This window comes from Silene latifolia, chromosome 4 (genome assembly GCF_048544455.1).
Source record: "Silene latifolia isolate original U9 population chromosome 4, ASM4854445v1, whole genome shotgun sequence".
NCBI classification, from domain to species: domain Eukaryota; kingdom Viridiplantae; phylum Streptophyta; class Magnoliopsida; order Caryophyllales; family Caryophyllaceae; genus Silene; species Silene latifolia.
In genome coordinates this window covers 52313273-52339794 of record NC_133529.1, presented here as the reverse complement: position 1 = coordinate 52339794, position 26522 = coordinate 52313273, and the positions used below count along the sequence as shown (strand labels likewise).

Here is a 26522-nt window from a genome sequence, read left to right as displayed (position 1 = left end):
AATAGTAGAAACCATGAAAACCTATTTCGCGAGGGAGTGCGCTCGGCCCCACCGGGGTACAAACCTTGTTACGTAGGGGAAGTGGGTGATGAATGTTAATCCACCGAATTCATGTTGATAAGGGATGTATCGGCCACACCGTGCCCAAGTTAATGTGGGTTTGGATCATGGACACATTTATTCGAAATTTGGATTGAACTCAACAAAAGTATTTGATAAGGGATGTATCGGCCCCACCGTGCCCTTGTTGATGTGTTTTGGGCTAAAGATAAATGTTAATGTAATTTTATCGACCAAGAGTTCTAAAAGTAGAATCGATTAAAGAGTTAATCCACCGAGTTATATTGATAAGGGATGTATCGGCCCCACCGTGCCCAAGTTAATATGAATTTGGATCTTGGAATCATTTATCATAGTTGGGTAGAGGTCACTATGTAAATGCTATACTTGTTTACAAGTATTAATAAAACGATAAATGTTAAGTTTTCCACTATTCCTTTATAATATTGTTCTATTTCTTTACCACAATTCATATACGATATCATTTCGATTTTTGATTCAAATCTCCATTAAAATATCGTAACTAAAGACAAATATAAATTTGCTTCTAAAACCTCAAATGAACCATTGCTAAGGATCTCTTGTAAAGATATAGATTAAAGTTATTCATTATCAAACAGGTTTTTGATTCTTGACTAACACATCTACTTACAATGGATTGTTTTTCATATACTTAATTGAATTAAGTACCTTGAAATGATAAATTGTTTTGGTAATTAGATTTGTTGAAATTCGTAATTGACCAAAATATCGCAACCACTTCAATGAAAGTTTTAAGACTAAAACGAACAAATGAAGAGTAATCTTCATGAATTCAATTTTGCTTCTCAAAGCAAAGACTCATTGAAATGAGTGGGAGCATTCTCTTAAACCGTTAAGATGAGGACAAGGTTCAAGAAGTAAAGATAATAATGGAATTGATACAAGGTAATGTTAAAAGTAAAGTTGTTGAGAATAGAGATACTTAACCTATCAATCCCGACCGATAAAGTTTCCATTGTCTTAAATGTTGGGCACAAGAAAGGAAACTGCCCCAAATTATTGAAGAATCAACAAGTTAGTTGTGGGACATCTAATGGGACCTTCTTCTTTAAATGTTTATTTGATTAAACATAAATTTTGCTAGTACCACTTCGTCAATATTAGAAACCAGTGGAGGTTTTCATTATTGTACTTGATACATAGGATGATTAGAATATGACGACTAGCAACAATAATGTCGAGAGATAGAGTAATTGTGTACTCAATCTAGTTTTTGGATTTAAAGTTGTACTTAATTATGACTATTAAGTGCATAAACTCTAAATAAGAATATAAACTTGTTAAGATACAAAAGAGGTTTTCACTTTTGTGACCCTTTACACCATGATTTGATGTATGGCTAGCCCATCATCAAGGTGATTATATTCTAAACCAAACTAGAATGATATATCATGAAAATGATGTAAGACTCAAATTGGTAACCCAAGATTAAACCTCAAATTTTGGAATGATGAACGCAAAGAGTTATCGAGTACTCTTGAAACCATTAGATTGTTAATGGTATATGCGTTTCTTGTATTCAAAGCAAGATGTCTCATGCCTTTTGGTTGAAAAGGAGATCGAGGTTGTAAATCATCTATCCAAAATAGGTTGATCATTATCTTTTACCAACGATTTAAGTTGACACTAATATGTTCACTTAATAAGGTAAATAGAGAAATCTTTGTAGAATTTCAAAGAGTTCAAGGAATCACGATTTAGTCGTGATGGGATTATCAAAGTGAAGACTTTGATATAAGCCGAATGAATTGTGATATAGTATCACAAATTAATCTCTCTTAACACGCATTATGGGATAATGTATGATTGGATAAGAATTCAAACGCTATTCGATAAGGTTTGGACTTCGATCAAGTTATTTTTGAGTTACTTGATCCTTTTGGGGATTCTATCATTTTGTCTAAATTATTTTTTCCACTAAATCGAATCATATGAGATATGAAATGGTAAGGGTACCATGTTTGTAAGTTTTCACAAGAAACAAATGCTCATTTTTCCCTCTTCAATTATCACGAGCACGACGAGTTTGCGGCTCATGAAGCTGTCTTTCTAAAATACAAGTTTATTTCTAGAAGACAGAGTGGGAGAAATTATTCAAGAGCCACAAAGAATGTTATGTCGCAAGAAACTGGTCTTTCTTGGCTACATGAGACGTTTTGTGTAAGAGCCACAAAGAATGTTATGTCGCAAGAAACTGGTCTTTCTTGACTACATAAGACGTTTTGTGTAAGATGTTGTTTCTTTAAAACCTAGGAGGTTAAAATTCGTCACTTGTTAAAAATGATGAATTCATGCTACTTTTAAGAAAGTAAAGAGCTTATAACTTACAAAAGAAATTGTTTGATTCAAGTTGATTACTTCTGGAAAGTAATCGACAAAGGACTTACATAAGAGTGTTTAAGTCACAACTCAATACAAGGCTTAGAGCCATGAAAATCCGAAATAAAAGGCTTGATTAGTGACAAAGGGTTTTGCACTAATAAAGAGATATTTCATAACAAGATTAGTTGCAAAGGGTTTTGCATTAATTGAAATGCTTAAGTCTATTTGGATCTTCTTAGGGATTGTGTTTCATTATTAACGAAATACATAACGAGTGAATCTAAAACCCACTTCTTCAATTAGAAGGAATGTATTCAATACATGTCTTGAGTTTTGAAGATTCTTGCAATCCTAAGATAATGTGAAACTTAAGAGAGGGTCTTAAGTAGGACATCAATGAGTTGGAATCAACATTTTTGATCATGTGATAAAACATTTCTCGATAAGTCGAGAAGTTGTGTTTATACATGAAGTTTAGTGGGAGTTACGGAAAATTTTAATTAGTCTTATATGTGAATGACATATTGATCATCGAGAATGATTTAAGACTTTTGGAGTAATATAATACATCTTTAATATCTAGATTTATGTAGATAAATCCACATGATATTAGCGCCAGTAAGGAGTCTTATGTTGATAAGATTCATGACTAGTTCAATTAAATTGAACATATTTGATTGATTTCATTTGCTTCCGTTGCCGAATCAATTAAAAAGAAATGATGTATAACACTTCATATATGATGAATTGTTTTCAAAAATCGAATTTAAGTAATCTTTACCAAGTAAGCCATAAAGATTACCCTTAAGTGCTTGCTGAAGCATTAAGGAAGTAAAGCAAAGTGTTTATGATGCAATTTTGTGTAAGGGTATTACACAAGTGACAATTGACAATTGAGATTGCGCATGGTTTCCGACAAAACCATAATCAAAACACATTAAGATGGTTAAGATACCATTGTGGCTATGTTAATTAAGAAGTAGATTTTCTAGAATCGTTCTAGGCAATAAAGAACAATGAGAGATATTTATAACGGAAATTGAGTACACTTGCAATCATGAGATGTGCAAGAGAATGAGTCCCGTACACTGTGAAAACAGTGGGAGCTATTCTTAGGCTAGAAGGCCTATGTCTTGATTGGATCTCGACACGTACTCAGAAAGTTTTGTAATACAAATGTATACATTACAAAGGAAAACGAGTATGTAGTAAGGTTGAGTAAGGTACAAGAAGTTGATAAAACCTACTAACCAAAGCCTTCTCATAGGCTTAACATGATGAGTCATGTCATTTCAATTGAATTGAAATGAACAACTACGTACAAGATCAAATTAGATTATAGAACATGAAATAGTAATCAGGCATTGACTATTCATGTGTGATAATCGCATTTGTCGTTCGAGTTTTATTTTAAAACTCTTTTATTATACTCTGTTACATCCAAACGGGTTGTGGAGACAATTGAACCCCGTTAAAGTGAACAAGGATTAACATAGTATTAGCCCATAGTCACTTGTATGAGGTGACGTCTCGAAGTGACTAGAGTGTGAGGCGATTGATGGCAAGTTCAAGTGTCATAGAGTCATGTGAGATGACTAGTCGATCACATAGGCAGACTGTTAGGAACATTTTGTCGGGCCTTATGACCGCTTATAGAGTTCTGACAAATTTATATAGCCTGGTCGTGGCGAGAGCTACTATTGTATTCTAATGAGTCGATTCTTTTGACTAAAGACTATTCACCTAAGATGGCACGGTTTCAGATTAACTTAGATTTGTGTTACTACGACCTTCGTAAATGGGGTCAAATGGGCATATTTTGGGTTATGATGGCTGTGGCTAGTCGAAGGGAATGAGTGCGATAGGAATTGTCCACCCATTGTCCGGGTTAAAACAATATCTCAGGGCCACTCGAGGAGTAATGAATTGGAAATGCGTGGCCACGCTCGGAAAGTATCTATGATAGATAAGTCCGGGTCAATCGTTATTCTCCAGATCGAGGAAACCACTCTCGATATGATCACTTGCAAGTACGACCTGAAAGACACCTTGCATTGAGTGGGAGATAGTAATAGGACAAGAGAATTGGTGACGCACACTTGTCGAGGACAAGTGGGAGATTGTTGGGAAATGTGTCCTCAACAATAGTGCGATTGTATGATTTAAATATCATTATTAAATCTCATTTTAAAGAATACAATTGGGAAGTATTTATACTGTCAACTGGTCAACATATATCGGTAATGATTGGTGACTAGAGTTTGACATTACTTGTCGTGCGACGGTGGTGATCGATTGACCCCTAGGTCATACCTATAGGGCAATACTCTTAATTGATCATTTAATTAATCGTATAATGTTACGAGTTAATTAAATTACCCGAAAAAATTGACGAACGATTTTGGAAGTAAAATTTACGTATCAAATTGAAATATGATTAAAAGAGATACTGTGCGAGTAATCGAATTGTATCATTACTCGGATGAAATTATTGTTTAAAGAAACAATTGGATTTGAATGAATTATTATAAATGCGATTTATAAACGGTAGAATATTTTGGTACAAGTAATTATGAATTACTAAGTCGATTTTTGTATATGACGTATTTTTATTAATACGTTGATTTTTAATATGTTAAAAATACATAACAAATTTATGTTACATATGACATGTGACATATTGACAATTGACAAAAATAATATGGAATCCATGTTATCCTTTTGTGCCGAAATAAGGAGGAGAATTAGACTAAAAATTGTTTGATTATGTTAATGGAAAACATAATTATGAAAACCTATTGCTAGCCATGCACACCTACATATTCTTGTGAAGGTAACCATGGGCATGCATTGGCTCTCCTTTTCCCTCCACTCCCACCGGTTTTGGGGAAGACAAAATCCTAGTGATTTTTTCTTATTTTGCATATTATTCACTTTGACAATGTTATGTGAATTATTATTATTCATTCATCTAAAAATATGAGTTTTTAGAAAGAGAAAATCCTCCATAATCCCTCTTCTCCTACCCGGTTTTAGGAGCAAAAATCAAACAATTTTTGGTTCAATTTTTCACTAGATTAATATTATACTAGCTCAAATAATATTAATTAGATTAAGAGTTAGCTTTGGGTATTATTCCTAAGGAGAGATCCTACACTTGGATCTTGTTCTTCCATTAAAGGAAAGCTCAAGAACAAAAGAAAAGGAGATTTCTTTTGTGCCCATTTGAACCGAAATTTCAATGTAAGGATATGATTTCTTCTCTATTTTATTATATTGTTTGCATGCATAAAATCCGTATTTAATTTTATGACAAATTAATTTCAACATATAAGAGTATGTTAGTATGTATATGAATCTACATTTCCTTCAACACCGTCCCCGGTAACGGCGCCATTTTTGGTCGGACCTAAAATCTTTTCGGTAACTTGTCGTTAGGAGCACCTAGACCAAAACACAATTTATAGCTTCACAAACAACTCTACAATTAGTAAAGAGGCAAGTAAAGGTCGGATCCCAAGGGACGGGAATTGAAATGAGATTTCTATTGAGACTAGTGGTGTCTTAGGGGTGTCACAATTTAGGTTGATGTAGAAGGTCACTAAACTAAATAGCAATGAAAGTAAATAAGCAAGATGAATTGGAAGGGTTGTAAACAATTGATAAAAAGCACTAGGGTGTCATGGGGTCATAGGGGATTCATGGGAATTGATCATACAAACATGTTCTCAAATTATAAGCAAGCAATTATTGTTGTGATGGATTGAGTTGGGTTATATCTTACAATCCTATGAAAGTTTGGGTCCCGGAGCCGAATCGATTAGATTGTACAACACCTACAAGTCGACTTAGTCTTCCCTACTCAACAACATGCATGGTCTAATGAGACTCGAGTTGGTTTATGTCTTACACGTCTCATTGAAAAGATAGGTGATGGGTAAAAAATGCAAGGATTCATAGGCTCGCATTTCATCAAACATAACATGTGCATGAGTTGAGATCAAAACAAGCAAGCAAATAAACCATGAAAGCATATTAATTTAAGCATGAATCATTCCCCATGTTGGTTTCCCCTAATTACCCATTAACCCTAGCTATGGAACTACTCACTCATTATCATGTTGAACATGCTAGCAAGGTTGTCAATCATACCAACAAAGTGAAACATGATGAACAAATGAAAATAATTAGCAATAATTAAAAAGGGATTAAGAGAATTATACCTACTAATGATTCCAATAATAAAGCAAAGAATAAAAGAAGTACTTGATGCTTGATTGAGAGGTTGTCAATCTCCCAATAATAACCCAAATAATCTTCAATTACCCAAAATAAAGGATGAACAAAAGAGAGATTAAGGAAATAAAACTTGTATTAAAACTTGATTAATTGTTGATTACAAAACTAAAGAGATATTTGATTGATATTAACTACTCTAAGAATTGATAAGAAGAACATGCTCTTCTAATTAGACTAATGGGGTATTTATAGTGGAAATTAGGTGGATGCATTAGGGTTAACTAAGGGCTTAAATGACGATTAAGTCCCTACTTAGGGAAACGCCGGTATTTTCTGAAGGAAGGGCATCTTTCTTGAAGCTTGAAGAAACGCAATTTGCGCTGTCTTGAATCCGTGCGTCTTAGGCTCGGGGACGGCCGGATTCACCGTCTCTGCCCGTGCGTCTTTGGGAGAAGACGGGCGTCTTTTTTGGTCTTTGCTTTGCCGGCGTCTTTGGTAGAAGACGCACGGATTGTGGTCCTGGGGACGGGCGTCTTCTTGGGAAGACGGGCGGATTGTCATGCAGCGTACTTTCTTCTTCTTTTCTTCCCTTTTCTTCATAAAATCCTTGGGGATTTCCTTGGGGATGCAAGGATCTTTCCTCATCATTGCCCAACTACTATAATATGTACAAAGGCTTTCTAATCTTGTATCTCCTTGATACTTGGTCATTGGATTCAATCAATTTAGTCTCATTTTGCCATGAAAATGCAAGGTTTGCACTCCTTTCCTACCAAGGACACAAAACCTCAAAGAATATGCAAAACAAAGAACTAAAGATAATAAATGACCCAAATATGCACTAAAAAGCATGGGAACAAGGCTAATTCGGGGACTAAATATGCTCTAATTATGGTCACATCAGAGATTATATTACAAATATTATCATTATCACTCTTATATTCTTCCAATTACATAGTGAAATCCTCTCCTGGCTTGGTGCCCGTGGTTTTTTCCCATTAAAGGGTTTTCCACGTATAAATCATTGTGTCATGTTTTCTTATATTATTACATTTACATTCGTTTCCACTTATATTACAATCAACAATGCCTAGGTACGATCATGATAACATCAAAATAGGATAATACTAGTTAACCCCCAAATTATTCTACCCTGATCATATTTTCAGCCTTGCGTAAAATATGGACAAAACACTTAGTAATGAAGATCGGTGCAAATCAATACTATATATTAAATTCAGAAACCAAGGGACTTCAATGTAACTAAAGAAAGTTATGCAAATTAATTATATTATATAGTTTTAAATCACTAGGACTGTGTGATGGACCTGATTAAGGGATCTCAATGCAAATATTATATAATTTGGGTTAAAATTAAATTATATAGAAGCTTGGTAATTTTCCTAAACATTTGTAAGAGACTAAAACATGGTGAATTTCCTTAAAATAAAATAATTAATTAAGAATCAATTTCCTTAAAATAAAATAATTAATTAAGATGGTCAATTTCAAGGAGACTAAAAGAAAGAAAATGTTTGGTAATTTTCCTAAATATTTATAGAAGACTAGAAGATGGTCAATTTCTTTAAAATAAAATAATTAATTAGTATAAACATGCGCACAAATGAGAATTTTTGTTAATCAATAGGTCTCACTTGTGACGGATATATCCGTCACAAGCTTGTGACGGATCAAGTATCACCATATGGGTAGATAAGACCAAAAGTAGAATGCATAGGGAACTACAAATGCCTTGTCTTTATCCTCCCATGTGGGTTTTATTTAACCCGTCACAAGCTTGTGACGGATATCGGCCGTCACAAATGAGAATTTGTGTTAATTATTATCATCATAAAATTATATATTAAATGGTTTTTTGTGAAACACAACCTTTAAAAAAAAAAGTTTTTTCCAAACACCACCTTTAAAAAAAAAGTTTGTAAAACACAACCTTAAATAATTTTCTTTTTGTCAAACACGACATTTGGCCGGAGGACGCAACCTTTTGCAATGGAGTAACTTTCAGTCGATGTTTGAGATAGTAAACGAGGTCGGTTTGATGTGTTCTTGGACTCGCTGGAAAGATGGAAATACAAGATTTCTAGGGGTTATGAACACGAAGGAGGTGGACTTATATGGGGTCTATTTCCGTGTAAAGTAAGGCTGGTCGGAGAGGGTAACTGTAAAAAAAGTGGTCATGAGATTTTTCGTGGGTCTTTAAATGGGGGTATGATGATTTGTTTGGTCTGAAATTTGGTATATAGGTAGAGGGGAGTGCAAGGTAGGTCTTAGTTGTGTTGTTTATGGTGCTTGTTGGTTGCATATGGTGGTTCGATGGGAGTAAATTGGAGGTAAAAAAAACAATCTAAAGAAAACCAAAGTAGAATTTTTTTCGTGGGTCAATTCACTCACCTCAAACCACCAATTACAACCAACAACCACCACAAAGAACACAACTACGACCTACCTTACACTCCCCTTTACCTACGTACCAAATTTCAGGCCAAACAAAACATCCTAATCCCATTTAAAGAAACACGAAAAACCCCATGACCACTCGCTTTATAGTTACCTTCTCCGACCGGCCTTACTTTATACAACAATAAACCCCACATAAGGCCACTTTTGACCATCGTGCTTATAACCCCTGGAAAGCTTGTATTTCAACCTTTCCAACGAGTCCAAGAACAACTCAAACCGACCTCGTTTGCTATCTCAAACATCGACTGAAAGTTACCCCATTACAAAATGTTGCGTCCTCCAGCCAAAATGTCGTGTTTGACAAAAAAAAATTATTAAAGGTTGTGTTTTACAAACTTTTTTTTTAAAAGGTGGTGTTTGGAAAAAACTTTTTTTTAAAGGTCGTGTTTCACAAAAAACCCTATATTAAATTTAAAATCTATGCAATTTTATTAAACTTTATAGTTTATTAGATGTATAGAGATGTTAATTATTTAACATACAAAAATATAATATAAGTAGGTTATAAATAATTCATGTTAGATTCCATAATATATAATATTGCATAATTCTTTCGATTTGATTTAATGCATATATGTAATATATTTATATAAATATATAATTCTCTTAAAATTGCATGCCTAAGTAGTAAAAGTAATTTCGTCAGTAAAGAAAATGATTGTAGTACCATTGGATATAGTTATATGATAGTAATCACTCATTTGAATAGTAAAAGTAACAATATTATCAGCGAGATTAGTGAAAGTGGTAGAAATAACGGGAGTTGTGAAATAATCAAATTAATGCGACAATAGTGAAAGTAACAATAAATTACGGTGGAAGTAGTGAAATTATCAATATTAATGCGACAGTAGTGACAGTAACAATAATTACGGCGGGAGTAGTGAAAGTAACCATGATTACGGGCAAGTAATGAAATGTTATTACTATTGTTTCATTAATAAGAATAACATATTAATAGCGGGAGGAGTGAATTAGTCTCAAAATTTATTTGATCGTAATATTAGGATATGTCATAGAAAAATATATTAATGATAAATTTATGGATTATGCGGCGTTAAGTAATTTTATTTAATGAAAAAAAAATTTAATGTTGAGTAGAGTAATGCGCAATTTTTTATAAGAGAAGACCAATACTACTAGTATATTTAAAACACTAATCACTTGGCTAATCATCATAAAATTCCCAAATTTCCCCCTAAAAAATAAAATCAAATAGGGAGTATACAAAACACAGAATTCATCACTGTCAGCCTTTGGGCGCCCAAAGTTCTGTCCTTTCCGCAAATCAGTTCAACCTACCAGACCTTTCAGGCCTATATTTATGCTTATATTTGCTCAATTCCCTTAAAACCCATCAAAAATTCCAGCATAAACAGTGTAAAAATGGTAATTCAGTTTCATATGTACATGCTTTTTCTTAATTTTCTTGATGATTTAATCATAATTTTATAAAAAGATTCAATCTTTAATCATCTGAAATTGGGTTTGTTTCTTGGTTCACAGTTCTCAATTGCAGCAATTAATGATACTGATTCCAAAAGCACTTGGGAGCCTTTAGCTCCTACCAAAGAAGCTCAGGTATCCATTCCTTTTTTTTTTTTTTTAATTTAAATTTAAGTTTTTTTTGGTTTGGTTTTTGGTGAATTTTGGTGTAAATTTGGTTGGTGAATTGGTTTAATGTATGTGTTGCATGTGAATATTTTTCATCTGTCATGCATTGTTGGTTTAGATGTTGTAAGGGACTTTTGTTGATCTGATTTGGGGTTTTGCAAATGATAGTTCCCAATGAGGTATAGGGTTGAAGCCGTTTCGGCTGCAGCGGGGTTAGGTTAATTTTGGATGGTACTTGTGAACTTGTTGCCCTAATGAAACCCTAATTTTGCTTTCCGACTTTACGTGTGAGAATTGAGAGTTAGGAGTAAAGCGAAGGTTCTATACACTGCTGGCATGGCAGTTAAAATGTCTATTGGAGTGATTCGACTCTTTCTACTGAGTAATTTCGGAGGACATTTCACTGGTTTGCTATATTACTAATTGACCTTACGCTTTCGATGGAAAGCATGAAGCTTCATAGTATTTGTTTGATTTGAAAAATCTGATAGTCAGAAATCATTAGATCGTAACTGTTGTCTCTTCTTTACATTCGTGTATCTAATGCTCTTTTTATTTTTTTCCTTTCTTTTCTAGGCTTCAGTCGTGGCATTCTATTCACAATTTATTACTATAAGGAAATGATGCCATTTTGTAGATAGATTATTCACTATATCTCTTCCTTTTTCGTGTAGGAGTTTCACCTTACCCAAAATTATCATGAAGGACTCCAGAAGTTGCAAGCCAAGGAGTATGACAAGGCACGTGAACTTCTGGAAGCTGTATTAAAAGACCCTATGATATCTAGTGCCCAGGTATCGTACGTTTATGGCATCTTGTTCATGATTGGTTCAATAGTAATAAATATTGAATTTTAACTTATAGTCCCAACAACATTTTAGGTAGAGAGTACTGCTGGCGATAGTCATCTCTTACAACTCAAGTAAGTTCTCACATGCAATTCAAGTTACTGTGATGGAATGTTATCTTTGTACCTTTGTGCAATCAAATCCTTTTTTCAGTTGGAAGGATTTGCATAATAGTATAACCATGTGCCAACTCTCTTTATATGTTAATCCTGGGATTGTTAAATGAGTAATGTAAGATGTAGTTGACTTGCTCAACTCCTTATCTCTTTTGCATAACAAGGGACTTTTGTCCTTAACTCTTAGTATAAAATAGCGTGTCTTTGGTCCGCATAGGCCAATAGGCATAAGGCCCAGTAAGGCACTAGCCAAAATGCTTAAATGCATCTTAAGCATGCAAATTCTGTAATTTTTCTACAAATTTGATTGCAAAAATGGGGCGCCTCTTATGCATTCCTCTTGTGCCTTATTGTCATGGGTTTTATCGCCTCGGTGCTCTTCTCGGTAATGCTTTTCTTAAACGGAGTTCTTTATCTAAACTACTTATATATCCTTTCCTTGTAATATAACGTGTCAATAGATGCTAACTGTGTTGTACTTGTTCTCAATTTTATCTTTTCATAAAATGACTAATACAGATGGTAAGCCTTTGTTTGTCTGAAGTAACTGATTTCCATGTTTAAAGAATCTATATGAAAAGCAAAACAATTTCAAATTCATGGATACCCTCTAGCTTCTCAACATTCTAGATTGTACCATATGTGGTTTGTTATTCGAATTTTCTAAGCTCCAGCTTTGTTTTACATAGAAAACACCAAGTTGCACTTTGTCATGAACATTGGATCAACTTATGATATTTGAGGGTAGTTTTTCAGCGACCTATAATTTCTGATGAGATAGATTCAAATAACGCTCTGTAAGGTTTTGTGGCAATCAAATGTCTGTTGTGCTGGCTTCCGTTGTACACTTGTACTGTTTACTAGATTAATATTGTGTAAATGATATGCATTTTTATCAGAGGTGTGGAAAGTTGATCCATTGTGTATGTCATCTGTATCAGGTTTTTGGCGCTGAAGAACCTTGCCTCTGTATTTTTACAACAAGGGTCTGACCATCATGAAAACGCACTAAATTGTTATCTCCAAGCAGTAGAGATTGACACTAAGGATTCAGTTGTCTGGAATAAGCTGGGTACTCTGGCTTGCTCCATGGGTATATTGAATATATCTCGATGGGCATTTGAACAAGGGCTTGCTTGTAGTCCTAACAATTGTAAGAAGTAACCTATCTCCCTCACATTTGACTTGTTTCATCCTTTCATGATGTTATGTTTAGCATCTGAGTTTTGTCCGAAATTGGCTTTAGTATCCTAATTAAATTTTATTGAGTTTTTACCTTTTTTTTGTAAGGGAAGTGATGTTATTTGTTATCCTGATGATCTGTGCAGGGAATTGCATGGAGAAACTCCTGGAGGTGCTTATTGCCATTGGAGATGAAGTTGCATGCCTCTCTGTTGCAGAATTGATTTTGCGGCACTGGCCATCTCATGCCCGAGCTTTACATGTCAAGAGAACAATTGAGGATCCAGAGCCTGTACCATTTGCCCCAAAAGGTATAGATAAACTGGAACCAAAACATGTTAGACTCACTTTTGGCAAAAGAAAAGCACCTGACAGCAATCTAGAAGTGGGCAGCTCAACAAAGAGGGTCAATCACTCTATCCAATTGCAATTAACAGAACTTTCATGGGTAGCTGTTGCCAGTTCGATCTTGGGAATCTTACTTCGACAAGATAGATGCGATTCTGAGAAAGAAGATGAGATATATAATCACTCCAGAAATACTAGAATAGAAATATGCTTGCCTTCAAATTGTGGGGATGCTGAAAACTCGACTATTAATTGTGGCCAAAATAATTCTGTGGGGGAGTGCAGTTCAATAGAAGAAAGCAATAGTATAAAAAAAGATGCACATTATTCTGAAGAGCAAATACATGAAAGACGAAGTAGTCGGTTAGAAAGAATGAGGAGCCAGAAGACGGGAAAGGAGGATAGAGAATTTTCTGGGGTGAAGGATATGGAGAAAGTTGTAATTCGTTTCCTGCAACCTTTCATAATTTCTGGACAACAAGATAAGGATTTTGATCATTCTTCTGACTGTTCACCTGTTAATGAATGGTTAGATGTGCAAATTTTTGTGTTGCGGACTTCTAAGAATCACGGTGCTGACCACTTGGGACATATGCTTTTAGAAGAGGTTGCAAATAGAGACGTGGCGCATTCTGATGGATTTAGGGATTTTCTTGAGTTGGAAAAGCTAACAAGGTTATGTGGATGGGATAGAACCCCAGAATGCAGCCTCTTTCTCGCCGAGTTATATCATGATTTCGGTTCGTGTTTATCAGATTCATCTAGAATGTCAGATTTCTTGCACGAGGCAGTATACCATCTTGCCAAAATCATAGAATCTGTTCTTTTGGATTGGCCTACTGGATTGGGTGTCAAAGGGGGTGAAAGCGGCTCTGTAAGTTCCCTTGAACGGCCAAAATCTTTTTTGGAAGCACCAATCTTAACCGAGAAAAGTTCTTTTTGGGTTCGATACTATTGGTTGAGCGGTCTTGTATCAATTTGGGAGGGTAATAGAGCCAGGGCTCATAAAGAGCTTTCTATTTCATCTTCCCTTTTGGAAAATAATCGAAATTTAAATGATATACCTGGTTCTATTCAACTGCCTCACTGCAAGGTCAATAAAGAGTTAACTACCCATAAAATCCGGCATGTGATTAGTCTACTAGAAGTTCAGCTTTTACTGGAAAATGATGTTGCTGAATTGCTAGAGGAAGACACATCTGAATGCATAAACCTACTGGTGCCACTCCTACTGTCTGGTAAAGGTGTTTATGTGGATTTTTCACGTATAACTGATAAAGACGATGGGTTTGCAACTGGTGAATTAACAGCACTAAGTGTTTTGGTTAAAGCTTGTGAAAAGGCAAATCCATTGAACATAGAGGTATACCTCAAGTCTCAGAAACGCAAACTTCAAATTCTAATGGTTGCGGCAGGGATGGAAGATTTAGTTGCATCATGTGAGTTATTTTGTGAGAAGTCTGTGCCGAACATAATCTTTGCATCTGGGACAGAGCCTAAAGATGATTCTGGAAGACATTGTTTCGATTCAGTTGCTGAGCAAGTGAAGGAAATTTCAGAATGTGTATCTCGAGTGAAGAATTGCATTGGTCAAGGCAAAGATTCTGTAAGACTGTTGTGCCTTGAGATTGGATGCCTATATGTTTCTTTTCTGTGAATTCTGAAATTACTACTCGAAGGGTCCCTTCCTCCATTTTTAATTTTTTATTTCCAGTGTAGCAAAAGCTCACTATTTTCTGGTTTTGAAAGATGATAAAACAAATTAAACTGGCACCCCTAACATGTTGCGCTTCCAAAGTTGCATGTCCCTTCCTCCATTTTTAATTTTTTATTTCCAGTGTAGCAAAAGCTCACTATTTTCTGGTTTTGAAAGATGATAAAACAAATTAAACTGGCACCCCTAACATGTTGCGCTTCCAAAGTTGCAATAATTTGATGTAACTCTCAGCGCAATTTTCATCAATGATTCATCGGGGGCAGTCTCTCCTGACTGGTGTTACACTAAAAGGGTACAGATGCCTGCATCCGATCCCCCTTACCTCACCACTGGCAGCAACCACTGTAGCACAGGGGTAATGTTGTTTCTGTAAGGATACTTGTGTGTGTACTATTATAAGAAGCACACAAAAGTGAGAGAGAGTTATATCACTTTAGATGACTCATTTATAAATATTGTGAGAGGGGCAATTACAAAAAATGTATAAGCTATGTTCTACAATTGGGAATTGGGGATGCCATCGCCTAGGGTTCAAACTTCAAACTCTAGACTGTTTTTATTGGTTCATCCCACGATGATACTGTGTGAAAGGATCATCATAAACATGTGTCTAAGCTATTGTTTCTGACATATCAACGGTTTCATTCATCTTAAATATGAACCGAATTTGGAAGTTGTTGGTATGTCTGGATAAAACTCTCGCTGCTGACATGAGAAGTAGTTGAACTTACTCACACAAGCTTTTACCGAGGCTCTTGATTTGCTTCTTCACCAAGAGTTTGCAAGTTAATTCATTGTATGGCACGTAAGAAACCAATGTCACTGTAGGGCTATATACATTTGAAGGGAGCATTGGTCATTTGATGCTCTAGACTTTCGATAACAGTCAATTTAGGATGCCATCCTTTTTAGCCACTTTGCATTAGTTAACTATTTTGTTAATGATGTTTCCCATTTTTGACATTGTTCTCTTTAGGGGATCTGGATTGATCTCTTCATGTTGTTGCTAACATATAGAGGAAACAGAAAGAGATCTTTTATCTCAAAAATTGATTTTCTGTATTTAGTTATTGTTTAAATAAGGTATGAAATAGCTTCTTAGGCGTAGGGAGGAAATGTAGATAACCTTCACCTCACAGCGTACATGAGGATGCAATACTGTTCCATTTTGGTGATTTGTGGTGCCTTTCATTGAGGAAACCTCTTTCCTCCATTCAAGTATGCTTGTTTCTTGTGTAGTAGTATGGTGGTTTTTTTTTTTCCTCTGCAACTTAATATTGTTACTTTCTTGTAGAATGATATTGCTGTACCAAGAAGCACTATTGCTGATATCCAAACACTATTGCTAGCACTCATGTGTAACATTGCTAAAATGTGCTTTTCCAAGAAAGCTTCCGGGGTTTTGAGCCCAGATCAGACTGAACAGGAGCAAAGGTGTCTTTTTGTCAATGCATCAATAGCATTTTGCAAACTTCAACACCTTGATCTGACAATTCCTAGTAAAGCTCAAGTGAGTCAGCTGCGGAAGCTCTTTTTCATGCCTTTGTTTATTACTACTACCTCGGACGTCTTTAAAATTCTGATTTTTCCTTTTGGGTAGAGCACATGTAAACTTCCTACTTTGGAAACTTACCTTTTTTTTGTATGTGATCTGTGCTCATTGTGATTTGTGACCCATCTCTTTCCTGAACTTGAATCTCCACTACATATTATTGTGTTGCTTAATTCTTGTAACCAAAGGCATGAAGTTTAAATCTGGTCAGGAGTAGATTCTTTTATTGTTTTTTTCACGACATCTTTTGACAGGTTGAGTTAATCGTGGCAATCCATGACGTGCTTGCTGAGTATGGATTATGCTGCTTTGGGAAAAATGGTGAAGGGGTGGATGGAACATTTCTTAAACTTGCGATAAAACATTTATTGGGATTAGATATGAAACTTAAGTCTAGTTGTCATTCTTTGAGCAAGGAAACTGAAGAAAATCTATCCACCAGTCAAATTAAAGATGATTCCAAGATGTCCTCTGATGGGATGGGTATGGAGGTGTGTCTAACTGACATTGTAGTCCCAGATAGCCTTTCCCCTTCTGATAGTGAGCATGAAAAAGACCCTGAAGAGTTGCCTCCCACCAAGTTTATCGATGAGGAAGAACCAAGCAAACAAATTACTAATACTAGAACTGCACTTGGTGAACAAGAAAGAGAAGAACTTGAATCAGGAATTGATGATGCTTTAAATCAGTGCTTTTTTTGTCTGTATGGTCTAAATCTTCGTTCGGATTCGACTTATGAGGATGATCTTTCAGTGCACCAGAACACTAGCCAGGCAGACTATCAGTCCAAAGAGCAGTGTGCTGATGTTTTTACATATATACTGCCATACGCAAAGGCTTCAACTGTCAGTTTCCCTTCTCTCCTTTAACAGAGTGATTTACATGTACTGTTCATTTCCCTGATATCTGAAGTTCATTGCATGAAATATGTCACGTCTCAGAAATCAGGACTGCTCAAGCTCCGGAAAGTATTAAGAGCCATTCATAAACACTTTCCACAGCCGCCCGATGATGTTTTAGCCGGAAACCCAATTGATAAGTACTTGGATGATCCCACGCTCTGCGAAGATAAACTTTCTGAGAAAACGGGATCTGATGGATATCTAGAATCCATTGTTAAAGTCATGTATCCTGATACAGGAATCAGCAAGCAGAATAAGATTTCATTAGGAAGGTGAAGTTTACTGTCAATCTATTATGGCTTTCGTTCATCCATTTTTTTCCTGCTTCTTCAGAGAAAACTTACTTGTATGCCATGACTGCAGCTGTGAGCCTTATATGGATGTTTATAGCAATCTGTACTATCTTTTGGCACAATCTGAAGAATCAAGTGCCATCGATAAACGACCTGGCTTTGTACTCACAAAGGAAGGGGAGGACTTCATGGAGCAGAGTGCAAAACTTTCTAAATTTGATTTATTGTTCAATCCATTACGTTTTGAGAGTTGGCAGCGTCTTGCCAATATCTATGATGAGGTAAAATGATCCATTTTGGTTATTTTTCCCAAATTGCTCTTTCATCACCAAAAATTGTCTGAATAAAATGGTTGTTTTGGCTTACATTTTGTTTCTGTTACCATTTAGGTGGAACTTAGTTAACTCTCTTTTTTCCTTAAATATGTTGTATCAGGAGGTAGATTTGTTGCTGAATGATGGGAGCAAGAATCTAAATGTTGCAGGGTGGAGAAAGAATGTCTCATTACCTCAAAGAGTTGAAGCAAGTAGGAGAAGGAGCCGACGCTGCTTATTAATGAGCTTGGCTTTGGCTAAGACTCCAGAGCAACAGGTATGTACCCTTTCTCGCCTGCCTTAGATCTTGTGTGAAGGTCTGCTAATTATGTTAAACAACAAGGGGGACAGGTTTCATATCTTCTTTTAGATTCTATCCTTCCTTTGCCATCTTGATTTATCTGTTTTCGGCGAAAGAACTGGTGGGTCCTATGGTCTAACATACTTCCTATGTGATTACTGGGACCAATCAAGTCCTTTGTTGTGGCATTGGTTGCATGGTTTATATAGTTTATGTTTTACTTTGTATTTTTCCTTGTGGATAATTTCTAAATGTGTAGAACTAATATTACCCTGGAGCTATCGCTTATCTAATTTTACACCAATTTTTATTCATTTTTATTCTAACAATTCATGGTTCATGATTTTATTTAATTTATTTTTTTTATATGGGGATATATTGATGCTTGAACTTTGCCATTAATGAGGTTTTTTGACAAAATAATACAATAAGTCCTTAGCTATCTACCTTGATTATTAAAGGTTGGGTCTTTAGTTAGCACCCATGACTCTGTAAAGAGGTTTTAAGGAATGTACTGGATGATTTAATGTGAATATAATTCTTTTTATGTGTATATAAACAAATCAATTAAGGCGATCATGGGTGTCGTATGCAAGTTTAAATTGACAATAATAAACACTCCCTTAGTTTCTTCGTACTTCGTAGGCATTATTTTAGAGTGATGCAGATTGATAGGTAAGAGGTGAATAAAATGACAACTTATCTCTAGACTATTTTATGAGTAAAGTACGTTGAAATATTACAATTATTACTTTTATACACTGGAAGGGTAAGGTAGGAAACGTTTTCAGAAGATCGAATATCATAAGTTTTTTTTTTGAAGCCCAGCATGTGTCACAAGTTTTACGTGACATAGTAAACGCTCCCTTAGTCTCTCTTTAAGCGTAATTTTATAGTGATGCAGATTGATAATAGCTAAGGAGTTCCAGTGAAATGAATTTTTTTTATCACTACTTGATTATTCTACAAATAAAAAACCATAAAAGTTCTACAAGTATTGCCCTTTTACACAGCTAGGGGTAAGAAGGGAAATATTGTCAGAGTATCATGTCGAGAATGTAGATAGTACTCAGTTTGCAGTATGAATGTTCCCATCCTTGAAAAAGAGCGTTAAACGACATTAAGAGCGTATAGTTTTTAATGTTAGGGTATATTCAAACATTTGACTTATACAAACATGGATGATCCATATGTATAAAGAAATACAGTAATCCTATCAATTTGGTCCTTCATCAAACACAAGTGTGGAGGCACAAAGGCCAAGCGATACAAAATTTTTGAACTAGTTCTCCAAGGAAATTAACACAATATTCATTTAAAAGAGTATATCAATGTATGAAAACTAATGATAAGTGTAACAACGAAAGAACAATTACAACTTTACAAGTGTAAAGCAAGCTGAAAATGCAATTTCAAAAATCAGAAATACAAATTCTAGAAACAGGTAAAAATAAAACTTAATAATTTAACAGCTATTTTTATTAATCGGAAGCTCCCAATCGTGGGTTAATGAAACATAACATTAATGCTAAAGTGGTATTTTCTTTCCGATTCATAATTAAAGTCAAATGGAACTAAATTTATGACCATTATAGCTACTTAATTCTAAAAACATACAGTAAATTTAGTGATGACTAGAACATGAAAGTCGTTGAAAGCTATAGGTGCTGAAACTTGAATTGATGTTTGGATTAATCAAGGTAATCACTCTGCGCCGTATGTGAAAAAGGGAAAGAGGAAGTTAAGCAAAAGTGAAAAAGAAGATATATACATATGGCAAACAACAAAGGGAGTAAATGAAAGTCATCCTGCTAAAACCCAAAAAAAAATTGTTTCCACTGTAGGCCCAATAATTTAATTTTTTGAAACAGGAGACTGGCAAAATGAGTAGGAGATGCAAGCGTGCTGACAATTATTAGTTGTAATTACTACATCCTTTTTCTTTTTGCTTCTCACTTTTCAAATTTCCTCTCACATAATTTGAGAAGTGGGAGAGAAAACTACGGAGGAAGTATGTTTCCTTGTACGTTTGCCAAACAATATAAATGGATTATCAGTTATTTTAAATAACAGAGTAGATAATTGTAATGGTGATTTTCAAGTTTAGATAATGAAGTAGTGATTGAAAAGGTTGTCAAGATTCAAGAGATGATAGGCCTGGATGGTGAGCAATGTTACAGTTGAACTAGTAGAACATAATTAAGTAACAAATCCGAAATCTATGTTGAAGGCCAACTGGAAGTTGATATACTTTGCTGAAGCTCCAATGATGTTTTGGCATGCTATGATGGTTCTCCCGCTGTGTCCAGCTAAAAATGCTCATTATAGGAGTTTGATAGTCTAATTATATTGCTATATGAGCTGGTTAAAGGTGCTTTGACGTTTAACTGTAAGAGTGAACATAAATTGGCGGTGATTTAGATTGCACTAATTACTTTGATTATGTGAACGGTGTTACTTTGAAGCTGTGAAAATTCGGTTTACTAGAATCTAAATAGGGAAAAGTTTTTTCAATCTTCCTTCTTTCTTTTACTATTTTTTCTTTTCCTTAACAAGAAAGTGGTTTGTTAGCAGAAGTGACATCGTTATTTGTTGTTTGTCTTTCCAATCCATTTGCAGAGTGAAATACATGAGTTATTAGCACTGGTTTATTATGATAGCGTTCAGAATGCCGTACCATTTTATGATCAAAGATCTATAGCACCATTGAAGGATTCTACTTGGATGATGTTCTGTAAAAATTCAATGAAACATTTCGAGAAGGCTTTTGCTCATAGGTATCTTTACATCCACCCAGTAGTTTATACATCTCAATGACTTTATAATATGTGCATGGCATATGTTTTGTTTTCTCCGTCACAGAATGCTATAACATATATTGTTCTTATACTCCATGTAGGCAAGATTGGTCGCATGCATTTTATTTGGGGAAACTTTGTGAAAAACTGGAATGTCCACCGGACGTATCATTCTCATATTATAGCAAGGCTATTGTTCTTAACCCTTCATCAGTTGATGCCATCTATAGGATGCATGCTTCTCGCTTGAAGTTACTATATACTACGTCTCAGAGGAAGAATGTAGAGACCTTGAAGGTGCAGTTGATTCTTTGTCTTTTCTTTGATTTGCTTAGGCCAATGATTTTCTGAACAAAAGATTGTAAGTTGTAACTGCTACTGCAAGTATATATTATGCAATTTCCTACAATCCAGCTTTTGTATCACAAAACGCACAAGGAAGATAACTATTTATACATGGCACACTAGTTCTTATAATTTAATTCCACAGTAGAGTATGTAATAGCTACCACTCTCTTTCTTTGGTTGGGTGGTCAGTAGGTAGCTATCTGAGAATGACACTTATTCTGAGCTGCGAAATGTGTGGTTTTATTTTTTGTATCTTGTGAATATTGGTCACGACATGGATTCACAGCCGAGTTATCAATTTTCTGGTGGAAGTTATTTTGACCGTGCTCTGAATTAGTATCACCCACATTCATAGTGCAACAACCGAGATCAGGTGACGACTAATGGTTCTGAGATCAAATCTAAAACTGAGATCTAATACCATGTTTGTTTGTTTTTTTGGTAAATTCTGTAATTTCTATGACATTTAATGTTTTCAAAATCACAAACAAAGAAGCATTTTCTTCGCCATATCATTGGGTGACTTTAGGGAGGGATTGTATACGTCAGATTCTTGTATATCTTCCAGACTTCTCAGGATGACTGGGAGTCTATAAGTTGTCATGTCCTCTAACTTGAGCAGAGTTTCTCTTATTCTAGGTTTGCGCGTCCTATTCTTTCGATCAGACAACAAAAGAGCCCAGCTTGACAGTTCTTGACGGAGTCCAAAGACGGCAATTGCTGAAGGATGGTGGAAATGATATGAAGATTCATGATCTTGGTGGCCAAAATGATGAGCAATCCGATCATTTGGACAATATTTGGCACATGCTGTACAGTGACTGTCTTTCTGGTCTTGAAATTTGTGTAGAAGGTGATCTGAAGCATTTTCACAAAGCTAGATACAGGATTGCCCAAGGGCTGTATAGAAGAGGCGATATCGGCGATCTTGAGCTGGCAAAAAATGAGATATCTTTCTGCTTCAAGTCATCACGCTCTTCCTTCACAATTAATATGTGGGAGATTGATAGTACAGCCAAAAAAGGAAGGTATAAGCTCAACCATTCTCTGTTATATACTATCAGGCATCATATAATTGAAGTTGTAGTATGGGTGCACTTGCAGAATATACTACAGATTCTGTAAGCCTCTTGTTATTTTCCACTTACTAATGAAGTCAGAGACAAAGACTCCCTGTTTTTTGGCTCTAGATTATGATAGAATAAAGGTCAAAATGAGTCACTCAACCTGTTGTGCTTCTTTTTGACTTTCTAATATGAAGTGTTATGATGCATTTTCATTATGGGTCATCTGAAACTTCCTATTTGTGTTGTGAATACGAGGGTAAGTCAACGTACATCTGGTCCTCCCTTTCCCCACCATTTGTGGGAGCTTTTGAGGCATCAAGGTAATGTTGTCGTGTGGAAGTGTAATGTAAATATTATCAATACCATGTATGATCGTCATGTCCTAACCTGCTTTATTTTTCTTGGCCATCAGACGCAAAATACCTATTGTTTCTGGAAGCAAAAAGCTCCTTGAAGTTAACTTGCCAGAGAGTTCCAGGAAATTTATAACTTGCATAAGGAAGTACTTGCTGTTTTATCTGAGACTCCTGGAAGAGACTGGAGATATTTGCACTCTTGATCGAGCATACGTATCCATTCGAACAGATAAGAGGGTAATAAGGATAAATTCTCTTGTGATGTCACTCTGGCCTACTTGGAGGATTGCCGAACCAATAAATATGTTTGAATGTCTTTTTACTTATTTTTTCCTCATGCTTTTTGCGTCCTCCTTGTATGATTGATTGATTGATTACTAAGGTGTACCGATTTCTCGTGGCCCCTTGCGCTATTTTACCTCTTTTTGAAAATCAATTTCCAGCGAGATTTCGTCATATTTGGTTATTTCATTGAGATTACTAAAATTGTATTCTAGCAGCTGTACTAATAAGTTATGGCAACAAATTTACGCCGACTATTTAGTATTTCTGCTGTTTTTAGTTTGTGGTGATGACTGATGTCTGTGATGAGTAAACAAAAGCTAACAAAGTTTTCGTACTGTTCATATCCAGTTCTCTTTGTGCCTGGAAGATATGGTTCCTGTGTCTCTAGGAAGGTACTTAAAGGCGCTTATAATATCTTTGTCAACCCGGGATGATGTGTCATCAACACTTGCAAAAAGCTCTCAGCAGATACTTGAGAAGATGTTTAATTTGTTCATGGAGCAGGGAAGCATATGGCCTGATATATGTAGTTCACCAGATATCAAGTGCCCGGAATTAAGAGAGAGCACATTATATGGGTAACTTATTCTCACAGATCCTTTCAAAAATATTATCCTCACAGAGCTGTCTTACGTTTAGATTTATGGAGATTAGTTATCTAGGTTGCCACTGTTTTGCCAGGTACTCCATACAAGTTATTCTGATATTGGCCTGGACTAAACCCAACTAGATACGACTTTAAATTCAACTAGATCTGTCAATAGAGCTGAGAGCAATGTGACCTACTGAGCTTGACCCGACCCAACTGACCGTTGTGGCACGTCTACAATTAATGCTTATTAATAATATAGTTTCTAAATATTCATCAAGAGGTGCATTCCATAATTGTTGCTGTTTCCGTCTTTGCAGTTATCTCCATCAATATTTATACTCACTGGAGAAAGATGTCAAGCTTGAAGTGCTTGAAGGCATTAATGAGAAAATTCGGAAACGCTCTAAAAATCCGAAACTTTCAAATAGTTTTTGTGTCGGCATTTTCAAGCATGCTTCTGTTGCTTGGTGCCGATCTCTGATAGTCAATTTGGTCTTGGTCACACCATTGAATTCTAGTTCCATTACCGACCCAAATGCTGATCTGGACAATAACCACCTTTTGTGCATTGATTTGCAAACAAGTGAATTTTGGAATTCTTCATTTGGGGACGCATCACATCTTTCAAATCTTGAAACAAAATGGGACTCCTTGTTGTCCAAAGTCAAGTATGTTCTGGTCAAGAAAGCTTCAGAGGAGAATCTGGATACGGCAAATTCTCTGCTGAGATCTGCTTATAGCTTCTACCGTGATAGTTCATCAATAGTTCTCACGTCAGGTATCAATCTTTTTTGGGTTCCATCTCGGCTGGCAACTACCGGACAGTTTCACCCTAGCACAGATGGAGTTGAAATAGTTGACATTAGCGTACCTAGAAAACTTCTACTATGGGCCTATACCCTACTTCATGGGCGTTGTCCTGGCATTTCTGCTGTCGTCAAGTATTGTGAAGAAAATTTTAAGGTATGCCAACTTTGACTTCCTTTTTAATTTTTTATAAATTATAAACCGTCTGGTATAGTCCGGATTCCAGCTCTATAGGACCACAAGCACGGTAAAGTTCCAACAGTTCAGTACACAACCCAATGCAATTAATACATATCTTCGAAACTTCTTTCCATATTTAGTTTTTTAAATATAACCCATTGGGTTGTATATATCAAAACCCTTTATATAAAGTTACTTTTTCTTGTGACTGATCTTTTTTAGGTTGTTTTTAGGTTGTTAATTGGCTAATTGAGAACTTTTCGCCTTTTTCTGTGAAAGTGTCTTCATGGTAAAATTATATGGTTATTTATGTAGCATGGAATTTTCTTACTTGATTTATGACCTCGTGTCTTTTCCGTCAGTCGAAAATGAAAAAGGCTAGTGCTGGGTTATCATCGTCTTCTGCATCCTTACCAACTGTTCCAGCTGCTCAGTCAGGTACATTTGTCTCGTTAGCGAACTACCTTCTTATTTTGAGAATTTGAGGAATTAAGAAACTCTTTGAGACCGTCGTATCATACGGATGTGTCACAACTCACAACAAAGTTCTAAGATAAAAAGTGAAGCTCCAATTTTTACAAACAAATTATTTTGTGATGTCTAATGTTATATCTTAAAATCTGAAACTACTACTTCCTTTTTCCTGACCTGGTGCAATCTCCACGACGAGACTTTTATGTTATTTCCATCTACATATAACATTTTTTTTGTTGAAAATAAGATTTGGCTAGGTTCAATATTATATGCTCCCTCCGTCCTATTCATTTGTTTACCTTTTAAACTTTTTGTAAGGGTTATTCAATCAAAGGTAAACAAATGATTAGGACGGAGGGAGTATAAATATATTAGTATCATATTACAGGTTAAGAAGTTTTAAATCTTTGACCAAAAAGCAAATAGAGTATTAGAGAACCCCTACAGGTTTGACCACACCCTTTCGGCAAGACTGTTCTATATTCTTCATAATAATCTTCCTCGGTTTACATCTGATTCCTCTTGTAGTTGCTGCTGTCTCTAAGGACGGAATACTCGGATCTTATGATCCTGCTGTGGCGGGTTCGTCCTCTTCGATGCCAGAAACAATCAGTATCCCGGGACTGAATATCGCGCCTTTGACAAATAACAGCCAGAAGATTCTATCCACCGATCAACAACTGCACCATTGTAATAACGCTGTTTCTGAAAAGAGAACATTTGATCTTAATGATGATGCAGAGCCTGAAAGAACTTGAAATGCTTATTGACGTAGGTTTTTAGATCACCATCCTGTCATAATTGTATTTCACTGGGTATTTTTTGACGTAGCTTTTTAGATCACCAGGTAAAGTTAGGCGACGAAGACAAGCAAAACACAGTTATGCAGTCGCAACATGCATGTTCATAACCCATAGTTAGCTTAAGTAACAGTGTAATTTAGCAATGCGCAAGCAGACCACGCCATTTTGTTTTCTTTCTTGATAGTTCTACTGAAAGGTTTGTAATCATAAATTTTATGTCATGTTAGATGTACATTCTAATCATTATTTCCTCTTATTTTATTTTATTTTATTTTATTTTATTTTTCTTTCTTGACAGTTGTAAAAAACACTATTCTACTACATATTCCTAGCTTTGCTAGCTATAGGTTATGTGCAATAAAATTAAGGGTACGGGGATAAAACATAAAGAAAAACCGTGGAAATAAGATGATAGATAATGAATGTCGTCCAAGATAATCTTGATGTTATGGCTTCTTGCTTCGAGTCCAAGAATATGCAA

At 35.5% G+C, this 26522-nt stretch overlaps 1 protein-coding gene across 1 annotated transcript; it reads left to right on the top strand.

Annotated features, from left to right (window-relative positions):
* Positions 1-10318: 10318 nt before the first annotated feature.
* On the top strand, positions 10319-26297 carry LOC141653487 (calcineurin-binding protein 1). The gene is made up of 19 exons (XM_074461269.1): positions 10319-10533; positions 10651-10725; positions 11433-11552; positions 11640-11680; positions 12664-12875; positions 13051-14858; positions 16264-16479; positions 16776-17366; positions 17463-17695; positions 17787-17997; positions 18152-18307; positions 20951-21108; positions 21231-21426; positions 22117-22505; positions 22957-23137; positions 23534-23763; positions 24095-24740; positions 25127-25202; positions 25767-26297. Exons 1-19 carry the CDS (start codon positions 10531-10533, stop codon positions 25994-25996), a joined length of 5772 nt encoding a protein of 1923 aa, XP_074317370.1. The 5' UTR covers positions 10319-10530; the 3' UTR covers positions 25997-26297.
* Positions 26298-26522: the final 225 nt, after the last annotated feature.